General features: G+C 47.8%; 1 protein-coding gene across 1 annotated transcript in view; it reads right to left on the minus strand.

Moving 5' to 3' along the window:
* The window catches only part of LOC132883804 (cadherin-24), a 201,587-nt gene that overhangs the window by 55,538 nt on the left and 120,658 nt on the right, over positions 1-25,391 (minus strand). The window contains exon 5 of the mRNA XM_060917835.1: positions 9,704-9,885. Within this exon, the coding sequence (XP_060773818.1) occupies positions 9,704-9,885 (182 nt within the window). The remainder of the gene's footprint in view (positions 1-9,703; positions 9,886-25,391) is intronic.

Below are 25,391 nucleotides of genomic sequence, written 5' to 3' on the forward strand. Positions count from 1 at the left end.
GTGTCAGCCCTGCGATGACCTGGCGACTTGTCCAGGGTGTACCCCGCCTTTTGCCAGTAGTCAGCTGGGATAGGCTCCAGCTTGCCTGCGACCCTGTAGAACAGGATAAAGCGGCTAGAGATAATGAGACGAGATGTTGTTCTTTGCTAAATTACAACACAAGTGTCCACCAATCAAGTCCCTGAGAATCAGAATATTAATATACAGTGCCATCCATGATTATTGCTACCCCTTGTAGAGATTAGTAGCTACTTATGAAGCTATTATTATGAAACTACTTCATGAAAAGGTGGATTTTTTTCTAACCCTTTTTACCAATATTTACAAGGGGTGCCAATAATTGCAGATTGCACTGTAAACCTGTGCTTTGAATTACAACGGACTCTGCTGTTATAAAAAATTAAGCAACGCCTTCTCACCAATCAAATTTGAGAATTTAACAGCACTGTGCTATAAAAAATATTTTATGATACATGCTTGTAATAGGAGCAATAAAAACACTCCTTAAAGGATAATAAAAATGAGTCTTCATTTTAATTAAATTTGCTTGGATATATGTTTGTAATGTCACAGTCCTAAGACTTTTTCTATGAAGGGCAAAATCTGTATGAAGCTGTAAACAGGCTTTACCCTTGTTGGGATGTACCGGTATCTTGGGAAAAAAATGGAGAAAGAAACAAGTAAATTATATCTTTCAATCTATCTGGCACATCACTACAGTGATACGGGTGCCCTGACAGCTCCAGCCATCAAAGTTACAGTAGTGGTTTCTTGTTGCCTTCTACTAGATTATTATAGAGGTTTTGTCCTCTCAACCATTCAGACCTATGGGAAGTTTAGAGTAGCCAGTTAACCTGGCTGCATGTCTTTGCAGGAAACTGGAGCGCCCAGAGGAAACCCACATCGACACAGGGAGAACATGCAAACTCCACACAGAAAGGCACCCACTGGCTGTGAAGTTCAAACCCTGAACCTTAAAGCATTAACCACTGCTCCACCATGCCACCCTAAATTAAGTATGTTGCTGTTGTTCTTTTCTCTATATTTCTCACCTGTAGATAAAGCATTTTAACACCGTTTTACAAAATACTGCACACATGTACTCTGTGTTCAGACTACCAAGTGACATGTCGCTTGTAGTTGGTCTTTTGTGGGCATGAAACATGTCATTGTTGTTATTTTTGTTGTTGTTCCAATGAGAAAATATAATAGCAGTAATAACAAGCTACCTGTACTAGCTACAGTGGATATAAAAAAGTGTACACACCCTGTTAAAATTATAAGTTTTTCTGATGGAAAAAAATGAGACCACGATAAATAATTTGAAAACATTTCCCACCTTTAATGTGACCTGCACAATTCAATTGAAAAACAAATAAATCTGTTAGGAGGAAAACATAAAAAATAAAAAATAAATAAAAACATGCAATAAGCTAGTTGCATAAGTGTGCACACCCTTAAAATAATACTTTGTTGAAGCGCCTTTTGATTTAATTACAGCATCCAGTCTTTTTGGGTTCACACCTGTCATCAATTAAAATGACTACCGTAATTAACCCCAAATAAAGTTCAGACATTTACTCAGTTGCATCCTCTAGCAAAAGCCATCGTTCCGAGAGAGCTTACAAAGCATCAAAGTTCTCATTGTTGAAAGGTATCAGTCAGGGGAAGGGTAAAAAAAAAAACAAAAAAACATTTCCACGGCATTAGATATACCATGGAGAACAGTGAAGACAGTCATCAAAAAGTGGAGAAAATATGGGCCAACAGTGACCTTACCGAGAACTGGACATCCCTCCAAAACTGATGAAAAGAAAAGACAAAAACTGGCCAGGGAGGCTGCCATTAGGCCTACAGCAACACTGAAGGTGCTGCAGGAATTTCTGGCAAGTACTGGTTGTGTACTACATGTGACAACAATCTCCCGTATTCTCCATATGTCTGGACTATGGGGTAGGGTCACAAGACAGAAGCCTTTTCTTACAAAGAAAAACATCCAGGCCTGGCTAAATTTTGCAAAAAAATACATCAATGTGGCAGTTTGTAGGAGTGGGAGGAGCACAGAAGACGGCAGGCCAGAACTGAGTTTCGTAACTCTTTGTTTATTTTGACACTTTTCAGTGGTCTCTCATACACACACAAACACACACACACACACACACACACACACACACACACACATCAGGTGTCTGGTTGGGGAGAAAGCTCCTCCTCTGCTCTCGCTCTCTCCTTAAATAGGGTGCGGTCACTGGGGAAGACACACAAACACCAGTAATCAACATCAGTTGCAGTGATTCTGCCACTTACCTTCCCTGACTCCGCCCTCCGGTCACAGACCGACGCTTAACCACGCCCCCGCTGCCACATACCCCCACCGCCCAACTCAGGCCGTCCGGCCTGCAGCTGACCCCCCCGATGGGAGAGGAAGTCCACCACGACCATCTGCACCCCCGGCCTGTGGATCACCTTGTAGTTAAAGGGTTGGAGTGCCAGATACCAACAGGTGATCCACACGTGGGAATCCTTTATGCGGTGGAGCCACTGGAGGGGCGCGTGGTCCGAACAGAGGGTGAAAGGGCGTCCCAGCAGGTAGTAACAGAGGGCGAGGACCGCCCAATTGATCGCCAGGCACTCTTTTTCAATGGTGCTGTAGCGCCCCTCACGCACCGACAGCTTCCTACTGATGTACAGCACTGGGCGGTCCTCCCCTTCCACCTCCTGGGACAAAACAGCCCTCAGCCCTCTGTCCGACGCATCTGTCTGTAACATAAAGGGGAAAGAAAAGTCAGGGGAGTGTAACAGTGGCCCCCCACACAGTGCAGCCTTCACCTCAGAAAAAGCCCGCTGGCATTGCTCCATCCACTGGACCTGGTGGGGGATCTGGTGCCCCCTTTTTAGTCAGATCAGTCAGTGGGCTGGTGACGTCTGAATAATTAGGTATAAACCTACGATAGTAGCCAGCCAGCCCCAGGAACTGTCTCATCCCCTTTTTGGTCTTGGGCCTCGGGCAGGCCGCAATTGCTGATGTCTTGTTAATTTGGGGACGCACCTGCCCGTTGCCCAAGTGGAAGCCCAGATACCGTATTTCCACCTGCCCAATCGCACACTTCTTCGGGTTGGCTGTGAGACCCGCTCGCCTCAGCGATCTAAGGATGGCCCTCAGATGTTGTAGGTGCCGCGGCCAGTCATTACTTTAGATAATGATGTCATCTAAGTATGCAGCCGCATAGGTGGCGTGGGGGCAGAGGACACTATCCATCAGCTGCTGGAACATAGCGGGCACCCCAAACAGCCCCAAAGGAAGTGTGACAAACTGGTGTAAGCCAAACGGTGTGGAAAAGGCCGTTTTTTCTCGGGATAATGGAGTCAAGGGGATCTGCCAATAACCCTTTGTCAAATCCAGTGTCAAGTGAAAGCGAGCCGTGCCTAGTCGATCGAGCAACTCATCAATACGAGGCATTGGGTACGCGTCAAATTTAGACACCGCGTTGACTTTTCTATAGTCTACACAGAACCGGACCGACCCGTTGGCCTTGGGTACCAAGACCACCGGGCTGCTCCAGTCACTGTGGGACTCCTCGACAATGCCCATTTCGAGCATGGCCTCGAGTTCTTCCCGAACCACTTTTTTCTTGTGTTCGGGTAGCCTGTAAGGGCGGCTGCGCACTACCACCCCCGGGGGCATCTCAATGTGGTGCTCTATGAGGTCAGTGCAGCTGGGCAAGGGCGAGAACATATCCGGTCAAATATTCGGTCTGCAACTGGGCAACCTCCGTGAGTTGGGTCGGGGAGAGGTGGTCTCCACAGGGGACTGGAGAGGTACGTGATGCCAATGTTCCCTTTGGAACCTCCGGCCCCAGCTCTGGCTTTTCCGGAACCACCGACACCAATGCCACGGAGACCTCCTCATTCCAGAGTTTGAGTAGATTGAGGTGGTAAATCTGTAGCACCCCACCCCTGTCTGTTCACCTCACCTCATAGTTGACATCCCCGACTCACCGTGTGACCTCAAAGGGTCCTTGCCACTTGACGATTAATTTGGAGCTCGATGTGGGCAACAGTACGAGTACTTAATCTCCCAGTGCGAACTCCCTAAGGGGCGTACCCCTGTTGTACAGGCGGGTTTGCCGTTCTTGAGCCTGCCGCAAATTCTCCTGGGTTAGGTGGGTGAATGTGTGGAGTTTTGCACAAAGGTCAATAACGTATTGAATCTCATTTTTACTTGGTGAAGGTCCCTCCTCCCAATTTTCTCACAGCACGTCTAAAATGCCGCGCAGCTTACGCCCATATAACAATTCGAATGGGGAGAACCCCGTGGAGGCTTGTGGGACCTCTCGCACTGCAAATAACAAGGGTTCGAGCCATTTATCCCAATTACGTGCGTCATCGCTTACAAATTTTTTAATTATGTTCTTGAGGGTGCAATTAAACCGTTCAACTAAACTGTCAGTTTGTGGGTGATACACGCTGGTGCGGATCGGCTTAATACCTAATAACCCATACAGTTCGTTCAGTGTTCGTGACATAAATGAGGTGCCTTGATCAGTCAGAATCTCTTTGGGGATTCCAACTCAGGAGATGACGCGGAAGAGCGCTTCCGCAATACTGCGTGCTGAGATATTGCGAAGAGGCACTGCTTCCGGGTATCGCGTTGCATAGTCCACTAGAACTAATATAAAGCAATACCCTCGTGTTGACCGATCTAATGGCCCAACGAGATCCATCCCAATCTTTTCAAATGGGTTCTCGATTAATGGGAGAGGGCGCAAAGGCACTTTTGGAATGGCTGCTGGATTTACTAACTGGCATTCGCGGCATGCCGTACACCACTTACGGACATTGCCACGAATTCCTGGCCAATAGAACCGGGCCATTATTCAGGCTAGGTGTCCAGCCATGGGATTAAAGTGAGCTGCCTGGAATAACAATTCCTGGTGGCTTTTTGGAATCAAAAGCTGCATGATTTGTTCTTTAGTCTGAGTGTCCTGTGTCACTTGGTGTAATCTATCCTTCATAATTGAGAAGTAGGGGAAGGACGGGGTGGCATTTGGCTGGAGCGTTTGACCATCGATTACTCTCACTTGGTCAAACGCATGCCGTAGAGTCTCGTCTCGCGACTGCTCTAAGGAAAAAATCTGCAAGGGATTCCCCAATAGAAGGAGGAGGAGCCTGTGGCTCCTCACTCTGACGCAGAGATGATGTAGACAGCTCTGTGACAGCTGCTCCCGCCAATGCGACACCGGGACCTCCCCCTGTGGAACTACAGCAGGACCCACTCTTCACTAAATGACTCATTAATTCCCCAAATCCCGGCCAATCAGTCCCCAAAATTATCGAGTGGGTAAGGCGAGGATTAACCGTCGCCTTTACTCTAAATTTTTCCCCTCGAAAAAGAATGTGGACCGACACTGAAGGGTAGTTGTGAACATCCCCATGCACACACAACACCTTCACCAATTGTGCTCCCCCCAATGCCTCATTTTGCACCAGGCTTTGGTGGATTGGGGTCTGATTACAGCCAGATTCCACCAACGCCTGATATGTATCCCCTTGGACACTCACCGGTATCCGATACGCTCCGGCCCAATCAAGGGCGGCTCCTGGCGCGTCAGGGAACCGAACCACCATGCCCACCTCCATTGCCAAGCACTGTTGTTGGAGGTGGCCCGGCTCCTCACAGCGCCAGCAAACCGGCCCAGGCTTCCTCTCTGCACTGGTGCTCTGGGGCTCACTCACTTGAGGGGGGGGGGAGACAGACACAGAAGGGAGAAACGGGAGGGCACCGCAGGTGCGGCAGGCCGGCTGGAGTGGCACCGGCCCCCGCCTCCGCAGTGGGGGAACGGGGCGAGGATGAGACACAGGAGGGGGGAGAGAGAGAGAGAGGAGAGGGAAGAAGAGGTTGTCTGCTGTCCTGCCATCAGGACAGCCGCCAAATGGTCCTCCGCCAGCTCGATGGCTTGATCCAGCGACGCCGGGTGGTGGCACTGGACCCACTCTGCGGTTCCTGCTGGTAGGTGAGCGATGAACTGCTCCAGTACCACCTGATCGATGATTCCCTCGGCGTCGCGGTTATCGGCCCTCAACCACCACCAGCAGGCGTCCTGGAGTTGCTGGCCAAACGCGAACGGCCGGCCGACTTCCTCCAAGTGCAGAGTGCAGAAGTGCTGTCACTGCTGTTCAGGGGTGCGCCCCACACGCTGGAGGACGGCCCGGCGGAGGTCCGCGTAGACCAGCCGGCGGTCGTTGGGGAGCTGTAGCGCGGCCAGCTGCGCCTCGCCCATTAGCAGGGGGAGGAGGCGCACCGCACGCTGTTCCACTGGCCAGCCCAAGGTTTCTGCTACCTGCTCGAAGAGCGTGAGGAAGGCCTCGGGGTCGTCTTCATTAGGGTGAGGGGGGAAGGGCCCGCGGCGGTGGAGGTGGTGGACCCCGCCGACGCGAGGAGGTGCTGGAATGCCTGTCGATCTTCCTACTGTGCCAACACCAGGGCCTCGAACCGTTGCTCTTGCTCCTTCCGGAGGGCGACTAGCACCTGGTGCTGGCTCTGCTGGGCCGTGGCGAGGGCGTGGACCAGGTCGGCGAAAGGGGAGGACTCCATGACTTCACACAGACACGCACACACACATCAGGTGTCTGGTTGGGGAGAGAGCTCCTCCTCTGCTCTCGCTCTCTCCTTAAATAGGGCGCGGTCATTGGGGAAGACACACAAACACATGTTAAATCAACATCAGGTGCAGTGATTCTGCCACTTACCTTCCCTGACTCTGCCCTCTGGTCACAGACCGACGCTTGACCACGCCCCTGCTGCCACAATCAACTCTCTCAAAAGCATGTGGGACTGTTATGGTCTGATGAAACCAAGGTTGAACTTTTTGGCCACAATTCCAAAAGGCATGTTTGGTGCAAAAACAACACTGCGCATCACCAAAAGAACACCATACCCATGGTGAAGCATGGTGGTGGCAGCATCATGTTTTGGGGTTGTTTTTCTTCAGCTGGAACAGGGGATTTAGTCAAGGTGAAGGGAATTATGAACAGTTCTAAATACCAGTCAATTTTGGCCCAAAACCTTCAGGTGTCTGCTAGAAAACTGAAGATGAAGAGAAATTTCATCTTTCAGCATGACAATGACCCCAAGCATACATCGAAATCAACAAAAGAATGGCTTCACCAGAATAAAATTAAAGTTTTGGAATGGCCCAGCCAGAACCCAGACCTAAATCCAATTGAAAATCTGTGGGGTGACCTGAAGAGGGCTGTGCACAAGAGATGCCCTTGCAATCTGACAGATTTGGAGCGCTTTTACAAGGAAGAGTGGGCAAATATTGCCAAGTCTAAATGTGACAGGCTGATAGACTCCTACCCAAAAAGAATGAATGCTGTAATTAAATCAAAAGGTGCTTCAACAAAGTATTAGTTTAAGGGTGTGCACACTTATGCAACCAGCTTATTGTATATTTTTTATGTTTTTCCCCCTAACATATTTGTTTGTTTTTCAATTGAACTGTACAGGTTATAGGTCACATTAAAGGTGGGAAAAGTTTTGAAACTATTTATTGTGGTCTCATTTTTTTACATCAGAAAAACTTATCATTTTAACAGGGTGCGTACATTTTTTATAACCACTGTGTACTGGTGCCTCTGGTGAGTGTATAATCCTTGCTACTTCCTTCTGTTTTTTTTCTTCACAGTCTTGCAGTAAAGTTTGTGTAAATGTCCACGTAATCCAAACCTGGCTAAAAGTTTCCAATGGAATGACAAAAGTTAACTTAATGGTGAAAGAAAAGGCAGAAATGCAGAATTATGGAAGTTATTTTGACTCAGTTCAATGCTGATAAAAAAATATCCATAAAGACACCTGGGAGGCATGGTGGTGCAGTGGTTAGCACTGTCAGCTCACAGCAAGACAGAGGCCTTTCTGTGTAGAGTTTGCATGTTCTCCCTGTGGACTGTGGGTTCCCTCCACAGTCCAAAGACATGCTTGGACTTACTGGTTAGGTTAACTGGCTACTCTAAATTTCCCATAGGTGTGAATGTGTATGAATGGTTGAGAAGAGAAAACCTCTAATAATCCAGTACAAGGCAACGGGAAACCACTACTGTAACTTCGCTAGAAAGTTTGATGGCTGGAAGGAAAAGCCATCAGGGCAACCATGTCACTGTAGTGATATGCCAAACAGGGAAAGAGAGATACTGTAGTAAAGACACCTGGAAAAAGTCCAAATCTAGAGACAAATCTTTATCTACAGACAAGGTGAATTAGTTGTGAATTAAGTGAGATGACAAGAAAATGGTGTGATGTGAAAACAAGTCAAGTTTATTTGTTTTGAGCTTTTAACAGTAAACATTGTCGCAAAGCAGCTTTACAGAATTTGAACGACTTAAAACATGAGCTAATTTTATCCCTAATCTATCTCCAATGAGCAAGCCTGTGGCGATGTGTCAAAACAGAGGAGGAAAAAGCATCTACATTGTATCCAGGTGAGACTGGGCACCAAGCACGTCACACAGGAAACCTGGTATTTTAAAATTGTTTTAGGTGTCTCAGCTGACATGTTGGGAGTGCAGTAATCCATGCAAATAATATGATTTGAAGTCGAGGTTTACATTAGGCACTGCATAAATTTACACACACGAGTGGAGTATGAGTAGGATACAAATCCAAAATTACAGTTGCATAAGACACTTGTGTAAATGTGCATATTTACAAATAAATAGATTTATTAATAAATCAGTTTGTATCTAGATTGATAAATGAAGCACACATGCAATGAGAGGTCAGACATGACAGAATAGGATGTAACCTCAGTTATAGGCTTTTCTTCTGTTGTTTTTTGTTTGTTTGTTTGTTTTTGTACCAAACAGTAAAATGGCAACTAACCAATAGCAGGAACTAATCGTTGTGAATACAAAGCTGAAGGAAGCTTGGACCACATGCACTACATTTGGATTTGGTCTGAGGAATCATTCGAACCAGTCATTTGGATTTGCTGCTTTATCATATCAGAGCTAATTTGCACAGAATAGAGCACATCAGAAAATTCATATGTCGATATGTCTCACTGAAATCATGGCTCTGTTTCACATATGCATAGAAAATAAATGGTCACATGTTGCTTTGTTGCTTGTTAATGTGAATGTTGGGACAGTCCACCAGCCACCGACATCCATAAAAATGTTCATCAATACAGACAAGGAGAATATTCATTCGAGTCATGTCTCATTAGATGTACACGTGTAAAAATGTGACACATCATTCCTAATCATATTCAATCTTCTGTTGGCATCTTTGATGCCAAGGCCTGGCCCACACCATCCAGCATGTGCGCGTGCGCGCGCGCACACACACACACACACACACACACACACACAACCAAATTTCTCACAGATTGAGAAAGAGCTGATTCAACTGCTCTGAATCACAGTGAACACAGCCCTCATTCCCTCACTAACTTTTTATAGAAGCCTTTTTTTTTATGAGTAGCTCATTTTGTTACGACACCTGGCACAGCAAGCATATGACCTGTTCCTCCTACACTTTGCCATCACCTGCTGTGTGATGTACTTTTTGACCGCAACACTACCTTCAAAACTCTCTCTCTCACTCACTCACTCACTCACACACACACACACACACACACACACACACACACACACACACACACACACACTTCTATTTCTTTAATCCATCTCATTTCCATCTCACCTTAGTGAGGGTGATAATGGCCTCCTGGTTTACTCCGGTAATGCTGAAGGTGTCTCCTGACTCCCCCTCCAGGATGGTATATTCCAGCTTGGCGTTCTCTCCCAGGTCAGCATCTGTTGCGGAGATCCGGCCCACCTCCGCCCCTGGTGCCGCCAACTCGGAAACAGAGAACAACCAGGAGCCTGAGAGGGGGAGAAGATAAAAAGAGCCCAACAGAGAGGACAAGAGACACGATTAGAGACAAAATAGATCTCAGATATACTCTGTATACACTGAGTTGGTAAATACCATAAAGATGTACAATCACTGACAATAGCCCATCTGTTACTGTCCATCACTAAACAGGAATCATTATAGGACCACAGCTGAATAGATATTATGGGTTGTGGACTATCACATGCTATATGTCAGGAATTTTCTTTTCCTCAATCTCTCTGTGACTGCTCTTTCTCTAATTTCAAATCTCAATTGAAGACTTATCTTTTCCATGAACATTTCTCTTCCTCTCTTACTGCTTATTCTTTTTTCCATCCCTCCTGTAAAGCGACCTTGGGATTGTGAAATGTACTATAGAAATTTAATTTATTACTGAAGTTGAGCAATTCTGTCTTTCATTTATTATCCATCCATCTATCCTTTATCTGTAGCCGCTTATCCTGTACAGGGTCGCAGGCAAGCTGGAGCCTATCCCAGCTGTCTATGGGTGAGAGGCAGGGTACACCCTGGACAAGTCACCAGGTCATTGCAGGGCTGACACAGAGACAAACAACCATTCACACTCACACCTACGGTGACACCAATTAGCCTAACCTACATGTCTTTAGACTGTGGAGGAAACCGGAGCACCTAGAGGAAACCCACACAGACATGGGGAAAATATGCAAACACCACACAGAAAGGCCCTCATCGGCCACTGGGCTCAAACCCAGGACTTTCTTGCTGTGAGGCAACAACGCTAACCACTACACCAACATGCCGCCTCATTTATTATTATTATTATTATTATTATTATTAATAATAATAATAATAATAATAATAATAATAATAATAAATTATTATTGTATTTTATGATGCACAGTAAACAGCAACATGATAATGGCATTACATTTCCAACATGTTTAGTTATTATTGCCACCCATTGACTGTATTTATACAGCCGATGTCTCGGCTATGCTGTTTTCACCAAGTTGTCAAGCTGCTGCCGGATATGACATCATACCGACCAGACCAATAGGAGAGAATTTACTGAGGCAAGTGAAGTTGAGATGGGAAATTCTCACCTTCATGCAAATTAGAACCAATATGAGGACCAGTTCAGCATGTGATATGTTTGGTAAATGATGTTCTGTTGAAAGGTAGGAGAAACAAATAAAAATCTGACCATGATGGTGGAGGCTGTGTGTAGCATGAAAACATGTGTTGTAAGTCAATTTAAGTAGTCTAAATTTTGCATCTATTTCAATCCATCCATCCATTTTCTGCCGCTTATCCAGGTCCCGGTCATGGGGGTAGCAGATAAGCAGAGCAGCCCAGACTTCCCTCTCCCCGCCCACCTACCCCAGCTCTTCCGGGGGAATACTGAGGCGGTCCCAGGCCAGCTGAGAGATGTAATCTCTCCAGCGTGTCCTGGGTCTGCTCCAGGGTCTCCTCCCAGTAGGGTATGCCCAGAAACCCTTCCTGGGAGGCATCCAAGGGGCATCCTAACAAGGTGCCCGAACCACCTCAACTGACTCCTTTCAATGTGGAGGAGCAGCAGTTCTACTCTGAGTCTCCCCTCCTTGAATCGCCACCTTAACATGGTGGAGGGGTTTGAGTGCCTCAGTGATTCTAGGAGCTATGTTGTCAGAGGCATTTGCCCTTGGTAGGGTCTCCCAAGGCAAACAAGTCCTAGATGAGAGGTCAAACAAAGAGTGGTTCTGAAGACCCTTATGAGAGAAACAGCAAAGATCCGAGTGCCCTCACCCAGACCAGGGATACCGGGGCCCCACCCTGGAACCAGGCCTGGGGGAGGGGCTTGTTGGCGAGTGCCTGGTGGCCGGGCCTATGTCCATGGGGCCAGGCCGGGCCTAGCCCTAATGAGCAATATGGAACCACTCTCTTGTGGACCCACCACCTGCAGGAGGTGCCATAAGGGTCTGGTGCATTGTGGATCGGGTGACAGCCAAAGGCGGAGGCCCTGGTGTACTGATCCCTGACTGACACTTATTTAAGTGTCTAAATTTTGTGCTTGAGTTCCTAAAATTTTCAGTAAGGAGCACCAGTGCTACTAATGGAAAAGGTTAGTCTGGAGCCCTGGGTTAAGTGCTTGGTTCAGTAAGAAAACTGATTGAGGAACACACACATTCTAGATCTTGGAACCCTGAACAGTCTGTTTGAGGCCATAATAATATATTCAGTGTGTAGCATGTGCAACAGGTCAAAAGAAATACGACACACAAGTCTTTCCATTCTCTTCCAATAAGCCTTGCACCAGAGACTTGACACTGGCATACAATCTTGGATGAAAATTGTGGTAATCTGAAAATCCTTGTGCTTAATTTAATCAAAAGTCATAGCACATAATGCATAAACCCTTTCTACATTCCTAGAACACTTGTCCAAAACCTTGGGAACCATCATATTGTTCAATTTGCATGGATTTAAATCTCCCAGTACTATAGTGGGGGCATCTGGATGGTTTTATTACTGTTGGTCTACACAATCCACAATGATAGTGGCTGTTTCTGCTGCTTTACTACAGAAGGACAAACAACAAACAACAGAATGCAGCTACATACGGCAGATGACATGGCTTTGGCATCATGTCCTTAAAAATATAGTTTCGGCACCAATGCGTATTGATTCCCACACAAGTCCTGAATTGGCATTTCTTTCGGCACACACAAACACAAATTTCTCTATTTCACACACACACACACACATTTTAATACTTTTATTTGGATCTAAACACAAGGAAATTTCTTATTACAGATCCAAATACTCATCTCATTCTCATCTCATTATCTCTAGCCGCTTTATCCTTCTACAGGGTCGCAGGCAAGCTGGAGCCTATCCCAGCTGACTACGGGCGAAAGGCGGGGTACACCCTGGACAAGTCACCAGGTCATCACAGGGCTGACACATAGACACAGACAACCATTCACACTCACATTCACACCTACGGTCAATTTAGAGTCACCAGTTAACCTAACCTGCATGTCTTTGGACTGTGGGGGAAACCGGAGCACCCGGAGGAAACCCACATGGACACGGGGAGAACATGCAAACTCCACACAGAAAGGCCCTCGCCGGCCACGGGGCTCGAACCCAGACCTTCTTGCTGTGAGGCGACAGCGCTAACCACTACACCACTGTGCCGCCAGATCCAAATACTCATCTCATCTCATTATCTCTAGCCGCTTTATCCTGTTCTACAGGGTCGCAGGCAAGCTGGAGCCTATCCCAGCTGACTACGGGCGAAAGGCGGGATACACCCTGGACAAGTCGTCAGGTCATCACAGGGCTGACACATAGACACAGACAACCATTCACACTCACATTCACACCTACGGCCAATTTAGAGTCACCAGTTAACCTAACCTGCATGTCTTTGGACTGTGGGGGAAACCGGAGCACCCGGAGGAAACCCGCACAGACACGGGGAGAACATGCAAACTCCACACAGAAAGGCCCTCGCCGGCCACAGGGCTCGAACCCAGACCTTCTTGCTGTGAGGCGACAGCGCTAACCACTACACCACTGTGCCGCCAGATCCAAATACTGATGGAAGTAATTTCATAGGCTTAGTAAGAACAGGTCAATCACAAAATGTCATGTGCTATCCATTGCTATGCATTAACTAGGACAGGTCAATCACAAAGTGTCCCATACTATACATTATACTGTATTGATAGTTAGGTGTAAACATGTAAAAATAGGCATGGTTAAGGGTACACATTGCATCTCCTTCTCCAGATTGATATGCTGCCTATTATAGCAGAGATTGAACAATACTTGGCAAGTTTTTTTGAATTGTCCTTATTCAGTCCACAGAATTGCAGCCCACGCAGGGCAAATCTATGTACATGTCCCAGGCTGCCAAACACTAGAACAAGTTTACAGTACACCTATAGCCCTGGTTTGTGACTGTATCCAAAAGTGGCTGGTATTTTAAAAGCTTGGAGTGATAAGTGTTCATGTATAAGTCAAAACAACAACCTATTTCCACAAAAATAACATTCTTATTGTCAGTATCTATAATGGTGATGCCAGGGGTGTTTGGAATGTTACTAAAAGGGGTGTCTTCATGATTAGTGCTAAACCAATCCATTTTTACTGCACAGTGGTTATGGATTTTTATTGAAATTCCGTGCACCTCTTTGATGTCTTTTGTTACCAGGTCCACCAACCTGTCATGCCGTGCTATATACAGGTGCTGGTCATATAATTAGAATATCATGAAAAAGTTGATTTATTTCAGTAATTCCATTCAAAAAGTGAAACTTGTATAATGTATACATTCATTCCACACAGACTGGTATATTTCAAGTGTTTATTTCTTTTAATTTTGATGATTATAACTGACAACTAATGAAAACCCCAAATTCAGTATCTCAGAAAATTAGAATATTGTGAAAAGGTTCAATATTGAAGACACCTGGTGCCACACTCTAATCAGCTATTTAACTCAAAACACCTGCAAAGGCCTTTAAATGGTCTCTCGGTCTAGTTCTGTAGGCTACACAATCATGGGGAAGACTGCTGACTTGACAGTTGTCCAAAAGACGACCATTGACACCTTGCACAAGGAGGGCAAGACACAAAAGGTCATTGCTAAAGAGGCTGGCTGTTCACAGAGCTCATGTGTGACAAGTTTGTAATGTTTCATGGAGCCTTCCCTTGTAATGTGTCATGGAGTTTCCTTTTTTTGGGACACGGTGTATTAAAGCTCCTTTCCAGGAATCAGGAACTTTACCATTTAACAGGCATGCATTGAAGATATGGGTGAGAGTCAGACATGATATTTGCTTTGTGGCTTTTAGCGTCTCATAAGTGACTCCATCGGAGCCACTCGCTTTATTATTTGGTAGGGCGCACATGACTTTTTCTACCTCTGCCACTGTGAAGGCTTGTACCTGAAGTTCACAGTCTGCACGTTCAGAGGTGAATTGGTGTTGCCACGGTGCATCTTGTATTGGGGCGTGTTCATCTTTACCATATTTGTCAGCATAAGATGTTTGAACAAATTCAATATTATTGGCTACTACGGGTAAATTTGAGTATGCGCTATTGTTTAAAATTATGTCAATTGCTTTCGATCTCTGGTGTTGCCACAGATAAGAAAGTTTGTTTCTTCCCACCTGTTCTGGGTGTTGACGTTCAGTTCTCCTATTGGTGACCTGTGGTTGAATGACATCCCAAATGAAGCGCAATTGCGCCTCAACGCAACCTCGGAGGGTATCCGGAAGCCTGGTGTCAGGAAAAGTTTGGTTGCAGTGTGGAAACTTTTTTAATATCCTTTGGGTATACTTCAGTAATGGTAATCCAAATGGCCTTCCATCACCATGGCAAGTTGTAAATACACCGTTCTTGAAGTAAATCCCATTCAGGATGCGGTTGATCTTAATCCATTTTTTGGACGCTTCACTGCTGGAGACAAAACGCTGTCTCTCCTCCAGGCGCTTCGTATCCAAAGTTCTCCTAAAGACCCTCTCCTCGTACTGGAATAGTATCCACTCATCTGGGGAGAGAGGACGGGTGTACACAGAGAAATCAGGCCATGCGCCTCCTCCAGCAGTCTACGTCTTTGGTATTGGATCATGAACGCTCCAACTCTGTTGCCTAATTCTACCGGTAAGTAAAGCAGCTTTTAATGCCACTTTCAGGTTAGTGATTATGCATATTACAAATATGAGTTGACCACTTCCATACTAACGCTACAACTTTTACTTCCCTGCGTTATCGCTGGCAGTCACGACGGGTGCATGCGGTTCAGAGTGGTGTGGCATTTGCTCTGGCCGCCATATTGCATACACACACACACACACACACACACACACACAAATTTCTCTATTTCACACACACACAGTCTGGCAAAGCAAGGATGCTTTTCAAAACACACACACAACAGCACCATGTTGTTGTTAATTGATCACAGACTGCAAAGGACTGTAGATGGATATGGGAGTCCTGTGTACTTTCCCCACAGGTGTCCTCAGATTCCGCCCTCATACCTCATTTCTCTGCATCACATCTTTTCTCAGCTCAGAAGGGATAGAGTATACAAGTGATGAAGCTGGACAGTTCTTTGATTTCAAAGAAAGCACAGAAGTTCAGAAAGTCTTAACATCGTCTCTCAGTTGGCAAGATGTAGCCTGATTCCTTCGGATGTAGTTTGCTGTTGAAAACAATTTGTAGGATGATTTGTAGCTCAACAAAACAATAACCCTCAAGACTAGTGCAAGATATTCTTTTTACAGCAAACTGCATAAAACATATTTCAGTTAGGCTCGAGTCAGCTCCTGCAGGAGCTGTATCAGGCATGTCCCACTAGATAAAGACCTGGGGCAGACCTGGACCAGCTGGAAAGATTATATCCATCCCCTAGAAGGAGCTGGAATCTGTAGCTAGTGCTACAGAAGTCTGGGTTGACCTTCTCAGCCTGCTGCCACCATGACCCCCAACCAGGAAAAGCAGAAAGAAAATGAATATAGGACTGAAGCATATCAGGACTAAGACATCAACAGTTTAAACAACAATTAAGAAAACAGACCTGGTTCACAGCTGAGCAGTGCAATTCCATGGTGCTGCTTCTACACATGACACTGTGTGGACTATCACAATAAAAGACTATCCGTTGAAACAGCATTGCTGGGATGTTTTTTAACACCTCAATGTCACTGCTTGGTTGAGAATAGAGATGTGCATGAGGTATGTATTTTAATCCCATTCCTGCCCACTCCTGAAGGTATTTTTGAACCTGACAGGGTTTTTTCTACTGTATATAGTTGGGTTTATTTCCTCAAAATATATTGAGGCTATTACACAGTTGCATGACGATATGAAGTTTGTCTTCGAGTGGTGAATATATATTTCACAAGTGAGTGAAGCAAATGAGTGAAATATTTTTCAACACAAGAAGATAAACTTCATATCTTTGTGCCACCATGAAATGTTCTTTATATTACATGGACACATCCACAAAACAAAAAGTAAGTTAATCAAATGCATTTTAATTTTGAACCAGTTCACCATTTTGACAACATGCATCAACTCAGTGGGAAAACACTGGGAGTGAGGTCATTGGAGTGAAATATCGGGAATTATTATACATACAGGACACTTTTTCCATGGAATAAAAACGTACTCTATTCCCTTCTAGTTGGCTTATTGATAGCTTGCAATATTGTTATCATATCATTTATCCTACATGTATTACACCACTCTCCCCAATGTTACAATATTGCACGTTGTCAAGACAACACAACATCACACATCAGAGCTCATGCAAGTATCCAATGACAAAACTTTTATGCTGTGCATGCACAGAATCATTTCTTTGTTGGCCGGGAAAGAGAGAAGACGAGGCTAATCGAGTGCTAGGTTTAAGCACTAAATAAATAAACTGAAAACTGAAACTAAAGACGCGCTAAACACCGGAAAGGCTACCAAAACTTCATTATATATTCTTCATGCATATTTACAAGAGAAAAACATACCAACAAACATTGAAAAACTGGAAAAGTTCTGCATTAGCAAGTGACTGCGACAATTTGTAAACAAGCATGGCTGCAAGGTTTGCTTCGTTAAAAGCAGAAGATTTAGAGAGAATTTTGTCTGCCAGTTCGCTCTATTGTGTGCAGTTGGTAATGTTGATTTTAAAAGTAACTAAGTAAATTACACAGGGAAAATAATAATATTCGGCTTGACTATGCTAGCACTGGCCTTCACTAACACTACACGGGCTGGAAGGTAACTGCATTGCCACGCTAACAGCACCGAGTCATGGGTAAGCTAGCATTGGCCTTTGATAATGCTACTGCTACACTGGCTGGAAGGTAACGGGACTACCGTGCTAACAGCACCAAGTCACGGGTAAGCTATCGTTGGCCTTTGAGAATGCTGATATGAAGAGAGTGTCTAATATGAATGCTGATATGAAGAAAGTGTATAATATTGTCTGGCATTTTTTGTGGTCTATCAGATATATTTCATTCAGCTACTAGTCTTCGACTTGTTCAATATCATGCTAGCTGAATAGAATATATCTGATAGACCACTGAAAGCCAGCCAATATTATTTAAATATGTCACTCAGATCTGCGATGTATTGCATAGGAAAATTGTGAGTTTTTCAACATGAGAAGATAAACTTCATATCTTCAAGCCAACATGTGATTTTCTATTTAATTCACAAACATTCACAAACAAAAAGTACCCAAGTGTGTCAAAACAATTCATTGATATCCTAAATGCGTCTAAATAGTCTAAATGCGGAGTCCAGAAAAAACAACAACAAAAAAAAAACATTTTAAGTGACTACGTAACCCATCTCTGAATATGAGTAACTTCCTCTAAGTACAGACCCTCCATGATTATTGGCCCCCTTATAGATTATTAAAAATAGGTACCCTATGGGGGCGGCACGGTGGTATAGTGGTTAGCACTGTCACCTCACAGCAAGAAGGTCCTGGGTTCGAGCCCAGCGGTTGACGAGGGCCTTTCTGTGTGGAGTTTGCATGCTCTGCCCGTGTCCGCATGGGTTTCCTCTGGGTGCTCCGGTTTCCCCCACAGTCCAAAGGCATGCAGGTTAGGCTAATTGGTGGCTCTAATGCCGCTTTTCCACTACAAACGCGGCTGAGCCGTGCCGTGCCGAGTCGAGCTGAGTCGAGCTGAGCGGGGCTGTTGGAGTTGCATTTCGACTACAACCGCGCTGAACCGTGCTGGCTGGAAGTGGGTGGACACATTGGGTGGAGTTAGTGAAAGTGGGTGGACGTCAGGTGATGTCGTTAAGCAGCGCAAACAGTGACATCAGTGACAGTGGCGGAATAAGTCAGAGCCGGGCCGGGGGCGGGGCAAATGACCGGGCCCTTTATTAAAGCTTATCATAACATCATTTTAGGCTACAAAATGTCCGCAACTGCGGTGTTTACCAATTTCAACACTACCGGGTGCAACTATGTTATTTAGTACATCAAGTCCTTCAAACGAACATGTAACTCAGAAACAAAAAACATTAGGATACTGTACATGGCTCATAATAAAACATCAATAGCCTATACTGCGCACATTATTTGAAGGGCATACGAATGAGCGCTCAGAGGTTGCAAAGGTGACAGGAAGAGTCAGAAATAAAAGGAGGGCGGTGCAAACCTCACTGAATGCACTGTGTTTACCAATTTCAACACTACGGGGTGCAACTATGTTATTTTGTACATTAAGTCCTTCAAACGAACATGTAACTCAGAAACAAAAAAACATTAGGCGACATACTGTACATGGCTCATAATAAAACATCAATAGCCTACTGCGCGCATTATTTGAAGGGCATACGACGAGCCTTGCGCTCCGCGAACTCGTGCACGATGCTCTGTATGTCACTGATTCAGTGAGCTTTTCAGCGGTAGTCTCACGACCCGAATAGTAAACAATAAACATGGAGGACATGGAGTCGTTAGTGTTGCTGGTCTTGGTGCTGTGGCTTGTTGTCACAGATACTGGCAAGAGCGTATAGATGAGGCGAGGCGCATAAGGCTTCAGAAATTCTCGTAATTCGTAATTCTTCTTCTTCCGGGTTTGTGGTGTTTACAGATCCCAGCGCGCTCGCGGGGCGTGTGTGGGCATGTGAGGACACTCCTCCTCACCAATCAGTGCACAGGGGAGTGTCTGCTCACGCCCCCAACCTCAGTCAGCACGGTTTGGCTCGCTTCAGCCCCACTCCAAAACGGTGCGAGTTTTAGGGGCTAAGCAGGGCTGAAACGAGCTGAGTCGTGCTGGTTTTTGGTAGTCGAAACGCGAGCCGTGCCGGGCTGAAGTGAGCTGAAGCGAGCTGAAAAAGGGTAGTGGAAAAGGGCCATAAATTGACCATAGGTGTGAGTGTGAATGGTTGTCTGTGTCTGTGTTAGCTCTACGATGACCTGGCGACTTGTCCAGGGTGTACCCCGCCTCTCGCCCATAGTCAGCTGGGATAGGCTACAGCTTGCCTGCAACCCAGTTGGACAGGATAAGGGGCTACAGATAATGGATGGATGGACAGATGGATGGATAGGTACCCTACAGGTACATGTGGTTGCTGCTTATAAATAAAATTGTTTTCTGATACCATGTCCATACAGTAAATATAGCATATACATGTTATCCATTATACTAGAAAGAAAGAAAGCACAACTTTATTCATCACACACTTGTGAAATTTCCTCTCTGCATATCTGAAGCAGTGAACACAACTGTGGCAGCGGGGGCATGGTCAAGCGCCGGTCTGTTACAGGAGGGCGGAGTCAGGGAAGGTAAGTGACAGAATCACTTCACCTGAGAGCAATTAACCTGTGTTTGTGTGTCTTCCCAGCAACCACGCCCTATATAAAGAGAGAGAGAGAGCAGAGGAAGTGAGCTCTCTCCTGCACCAGACGACTTGTGTGTGTGTGTGTGTGTGTGTGTGTGTGTGTGTGTGTGTGTGTGTGTGTGTCTGTCTGTCTGTCTGTCTGTCTCTGGGTGACTGGGAGTGTGTGTGTGTGTGTGTGTGTAACTGAAAAGGAACACAATAAATAGTTTTTTTGAACTCAGTTCTGTCCTGCCGTACTTCTGTGCTCCACCCACCTGCTCTGACCTCTACAGTGGTGCCAAAACCCGGGATCTGGAGCACAGCAGCCTCTCAGCCCCATGGAGTCCTCCCCGTTTGCTGAACTGGTCCACGCCCTTGCCACGGCCCAGCAAAGCCAGCACCAGGCACTACTCACCCTCCGAAAGGAGCAAGAAGAGCGGTTCGAGGCCCTGGTGTTGGCCCAACAAGAAGATCGACAGGCGTTCCGGCACCTCCTCGCGTCGGCGGGGTCCACCAGTGCTCCTGCCGCGGGCCCGTCTCCCCTCACTGTCACCAAGATGGGCCCGCAGGATGACCCCGAGGCGTTCATCACGCTCTTTGAGCAAGTCGCTGAAGCCTCGGGGTGGCCGATGGAGCAGCGCGCGGCACGCCTTCTCCCCCTGCTCACGGGAGAAGCACACCTGGCCGCGCTACAGCTCCCCGCCGACCGCCGGCTGGCCTACGTGGACCTCCGCCGGGCCGTCCTCCAGCACGTGGGGCACACTCCAGAACAGCAGTGCCAGCGCTTCCGCGCGCTGCGCTTGGAGGAAGTCGGCCGGCCGTTCGCGTTTGGCCAGCAGCTCCGGGACGCCTGCTGGCGGTGGCTGAGGGCCAACAACCGCGACGCCGAAGGAATCCTCGACCAGGTGGCGCTGGAACAGTTCGTCGCTCGCTTGCCAGCAGGAACTGCGGAGTGGGTCCGGTGCCACCGCCCGGCATCACTGGATCAGGCAGTCGAGCTGGCGGAGGACCATTTGGCGGCTGTCCCGGCGGCAGGACGGCAGAGGGCATCTTCTCTTCTCTTCTCTCTCTCTCTCTCTCTCTCTCCCCCTCTTCCTGTGTCCCGTCCTCGCCCCATTCCCCCACCGCGGAGGCGGGGGCCGGCCCCACCCCAGCCGGCCTGCCGCACCCGCGGTGCCCTCCCGTTTCTCCCTTCTGTGTCTGTCTCTCCCCCACCTCAGGTGAGTGAACCCCAGATCACCGGTGCAGAGGGAAAGCCCGGGCCGGTTGGCTGGCGCTGCGGGGAGCCGGGCCACCTTCAACAGCAGTGCACGACAATGGAAGTGGGCGCGGTGGTTCGGATCCCCGACGCGCCAGAGGCCGCCCTCGATCGGGCCGGAGCGTATCGCATACCGGTGAGTATCCAAGGGGCTACATATCAGGCGTTGGTGGATTCTGGTTGTAATCAGACCTCAATCCGCCAAAGACTGGTTCAAAACGAGGCATTGGGGGGAGCACAAGGGGTGAGGGTGTTGTGTGTGCACGGGGATGTTCACCGCTACCCTTTGGTGTCGGTCCACATTATTTTCAGAGGGGAAAAATTTATAGTGAAGGCGGCGGTTAATCCTCGCCTTACCCACTCTTTAATTTTGGGGACTGATTGGCCGGGATTTCGGGGTTTAATGACGCGCCTAGTAGAGAGTGGGTCCTGCCATTTGACAGGGGGAGGTCCCGGGGTCGCTTTGGCGGGAGCAGCTGTCACAGAGCCGTCTACATCATCTCCGCGTCAGAGTGAGGAGCCGCCGGCCCCTCCTCTCTCTATTGGGGAATCCCTCGCGGATTTCCCACTAGAGTAGTCGCGAGACGAGACTCTGCGGCATGCGTTTGACCAAGTGAGAGTAATCGATGGTCAAACGCTCCAGCCGAACGCCACCCCGTCCTTCCCCTACTTCACGATTATGAAGGATAGATTATACCGAGTGACGCAGGACACTCAAACTAAAGAGCGAGTCACGCAGCTTTTGATTCCAAAGAGCCGCCGGGAATTGGTATTCCAGGCGGCTCACTTTAATCCCATGGCTGGACACTTAGGGCAGGATAAAACACTAGACCGAATAATGGCCCGATTCTATTGGCCAGGGATTCGCGGTGATGTCCGTAGGTGGTGTACGGCATGCCGCGAATGCCAGTTAGTAAATCCAGCGGCCATTCCAAAAGCGCCTTTGCGCCCTCTACTGTTAATCGAGACCCTGTTTGAGAGAATTGGGATGGATCTCGTCGGGCCATTAGATCGGTCAGCACGAGGGTACCGCTTTATATTAGTTCTGGTGGACTATGCAAAGCGATACCCGGAAGCAGTGCCTCTGCGCAATATCTCAGCACGCAGTATTGCAGAGGCACTCTTCCGTGTCATCTCCCGAGTTGGAATCCCGAAAGAGGTTCTGACTGACCAAGGCACTACGTTTATGTCACGAACACTGCGCGAGCTGTATGGGTTATTGGGGATTAAGCCGATCCGCACCAGCGTATATCACCCACAAACGGACGGTTTAGTGGAACGGTTCAACCGCACCCTCAAAAATATTATTAAGAAATTCGTAAGTGAGGACGCACGTAATTGGGATAAGTGGCTCGAACCCTTGCTGTTCTCAGTGCGAGAGGTCCCCAAGCCTCCACGGGGTTCTCCCCGTTCGAATTATTATATGGGCGTAAGCCGCGCGGCATCCTGGACGTGCTGCGGGAAAATTGGGAGGAGGGACCATCACAAAGTAAGAACGAAATTCAGTACGTTATGGACCTGCGCGCAAAACTCCACACGCTCACCCACCTAACTCAGGAGAATTTGCGGCAGGCCCAGGAACGGCAAGCCCGCCTGTACAACAAGGGTACGCGCCTTAGAGAGTTCACACTGGGAGATAAAGTACTCGTACTGTTGCCCACGTCGAGCTCCAAATTGATCGCCAAGTGGCAAGGGCCCTTTGAGGTCACACGGCGAGTCGGGGACGTCGACTATGAGGTGAGGCGAACAGACAGGGGTGGGGCGCTACAGATCTACCACCTCAATCTGCTAAAACTCTGGAACGAGGAGGTCCCCGTGGCGTTGGTGTCGGTAGTTCCGGAGAAGGCGGAGCTGGGGCCGGAGGTTCAAAAAGGGACATTGGCATCACGTACCTCTCCGGTCCCCTGTGGAGACCACCTCTCCCCGACCCAACTCACGGAGGTCGCCCAGTTGCAGGCCGAGTTTTCGGATGTGTTCTCGCCCCTGCCCGGTCGTACTAACCTCATAGAACACCACATAGAGACGCCCCCGGGGGTGGTAGTGCATAGCCGCCCTTACAGGCTACCCGAACACAAAAAAAAGGTGGTTCGGGAAGAACTTCAGGCCATGCTCGAAATGGGCATCTTCGAGGAGTCCCACAGTGACTGGAGCAGCCCGGTGGTCTTGGTTCCCAAGGCCGACGGCTCGGTCCGGTTCTGTGTGGACTATAGAAAAGTCAACTTGGTGTCTAAATTCGATGCGTACCCAATGCCTCGTATTGATGAGCTGCTCGATCGACTAGGCACGGCTCGCTTTTACTCGACACTGGATTTGACGAAGGGATATTGGCAGATCCCCTTGACTCCATTATCCTGGGAGAAAACGGCCTTTTCCACACCGTTCGGCTTACACCAGTTCGTCACACTTCCGTTTGGGCTGTTTGGGGCGCCTGCTACGTTTCAGCGGCTGATGGACAGGGTCCTCCGGCCCCACGCCACCTATGCGGCCGCGTATTTAGATGATATTATCATTTATAGTAATGACTGGCAGCGGCACCTGCAACACCTGAGGGCCGTCCTTAGGTCGCTGAGGCGGGCGGGACTCACTGCCAACCCAAAGAAGTGTGCGATTGGGCGGGTGGAAGTACGGTATCTGGGCTTCCACTTGGGCAACGGGCAGGTGCGTCCCCAAATTAATAAGACAGCAGCGATTGCGGCCTGCCCGAGGCCCAAGACCAAAAAGGGGGTGAGACAGTTCCTGGGGCTGGCTGGCTACTATCGTAGGTTTATACCTAATTATTCGGACGTCACCAGCCCGCTGACTGATCTCACTAAAAAGGGGGCGCCAGATCCGGTCCAGTGGACGGAGCAGTGTCAGCGGGCTTTCTCTGAGGTAAAGGCTGCCCTGTGTGGGGGGCCACTTTTACACTCCCCTGACTTCTCTCTCCCTTTTATGTTACAGACGGATGCGTCGGACAGAGGGCTGGGGGCCGTTTTGTCCCAGCAGGTGGAGGGGGAGGACCGCCCGGTCCTGTACATCAGTCAGAAGCTGTCAGTGCGTGAGGGGCGCTACAGCACGATTGAGAAGGAGTGGGGGTATGTGGCAGCGGGGGCGTGCTCAAGCACCGGTCTGTGACAGGAGGGCAGAGTCAGGGAAGGTAATTGACAGAATCACTTCACCTGAGAGCAATTAACCTGTGTTTGTGTGTCTTCCCAGCAACCATGCCCTATATAAGGAGAGAGAGAGCAGAGGAAGTGAGCTCTCTCCTGCACCAGACGACTTGTGTGTGTGTGTGTGTCTGGGTGACTGGGAGTGTGTGTGTGTAACTGAAAAGGAACACAATAAATAGTTTATTTGAACTCAGTTCTGTCCTGCCGTACTTCTGTGCTCCACCCACCTGCTCTGACCTCTACAACAACATATGCACAATGAGCACACACATACCCAGAACAGTGGGCGGCCATGCTAACAGTGCCTGGGGAGCAGTTGGGAGTTAGGTGCCTCGCTCAAGGGCACCTCAGCCCAAGGCCATCCCACATTAACCTAACCTGCATGTCTTTGGATTGTGGGGGAAACTGGAGCACCCGGAGGAAACCCACACAGACATGGGGAGAACATGCAAACTCCACACAGAAAGGTCCTTGCTGGCCGCTGGGTTCGAACCCAGAACCTTCTAGCTGTGAGGTGACCGTGCTAACCAATATACCACTGTGCCGCCCATCTCTAGCCTCATCTCTAGCCTCATCTCTTGCGAGCATCACCAAGCTGTGAGCAGCATCAGGGCTTGTAGTATTTTGGTTACAAATTTTGTTTACTGTGTTTTGTTCAAAATACAGTACTGTGAACTATATCTATTTTCAAAATAGTAAGAAAGCACTTGTTCATGAATTGTCTTAGAAGCATTATTTAGTACTAATGAGCACATTTTGTTTC

This window comes from Neoarius graeffei, chromosome 1 (genome assembly GCF_027579695.1).
Source record: "Neoarius graeffei isolate fNeoGra1 chromosome 1, fNeoGra1.pri, whole genome shotgun sequence".
NCBI classification, from domain to species: Eukaryota; Metazoa; Chordata; class Actinopteri; order Siluriformes; family Ariidae; genus Neoarius; species Neoarius graeffei.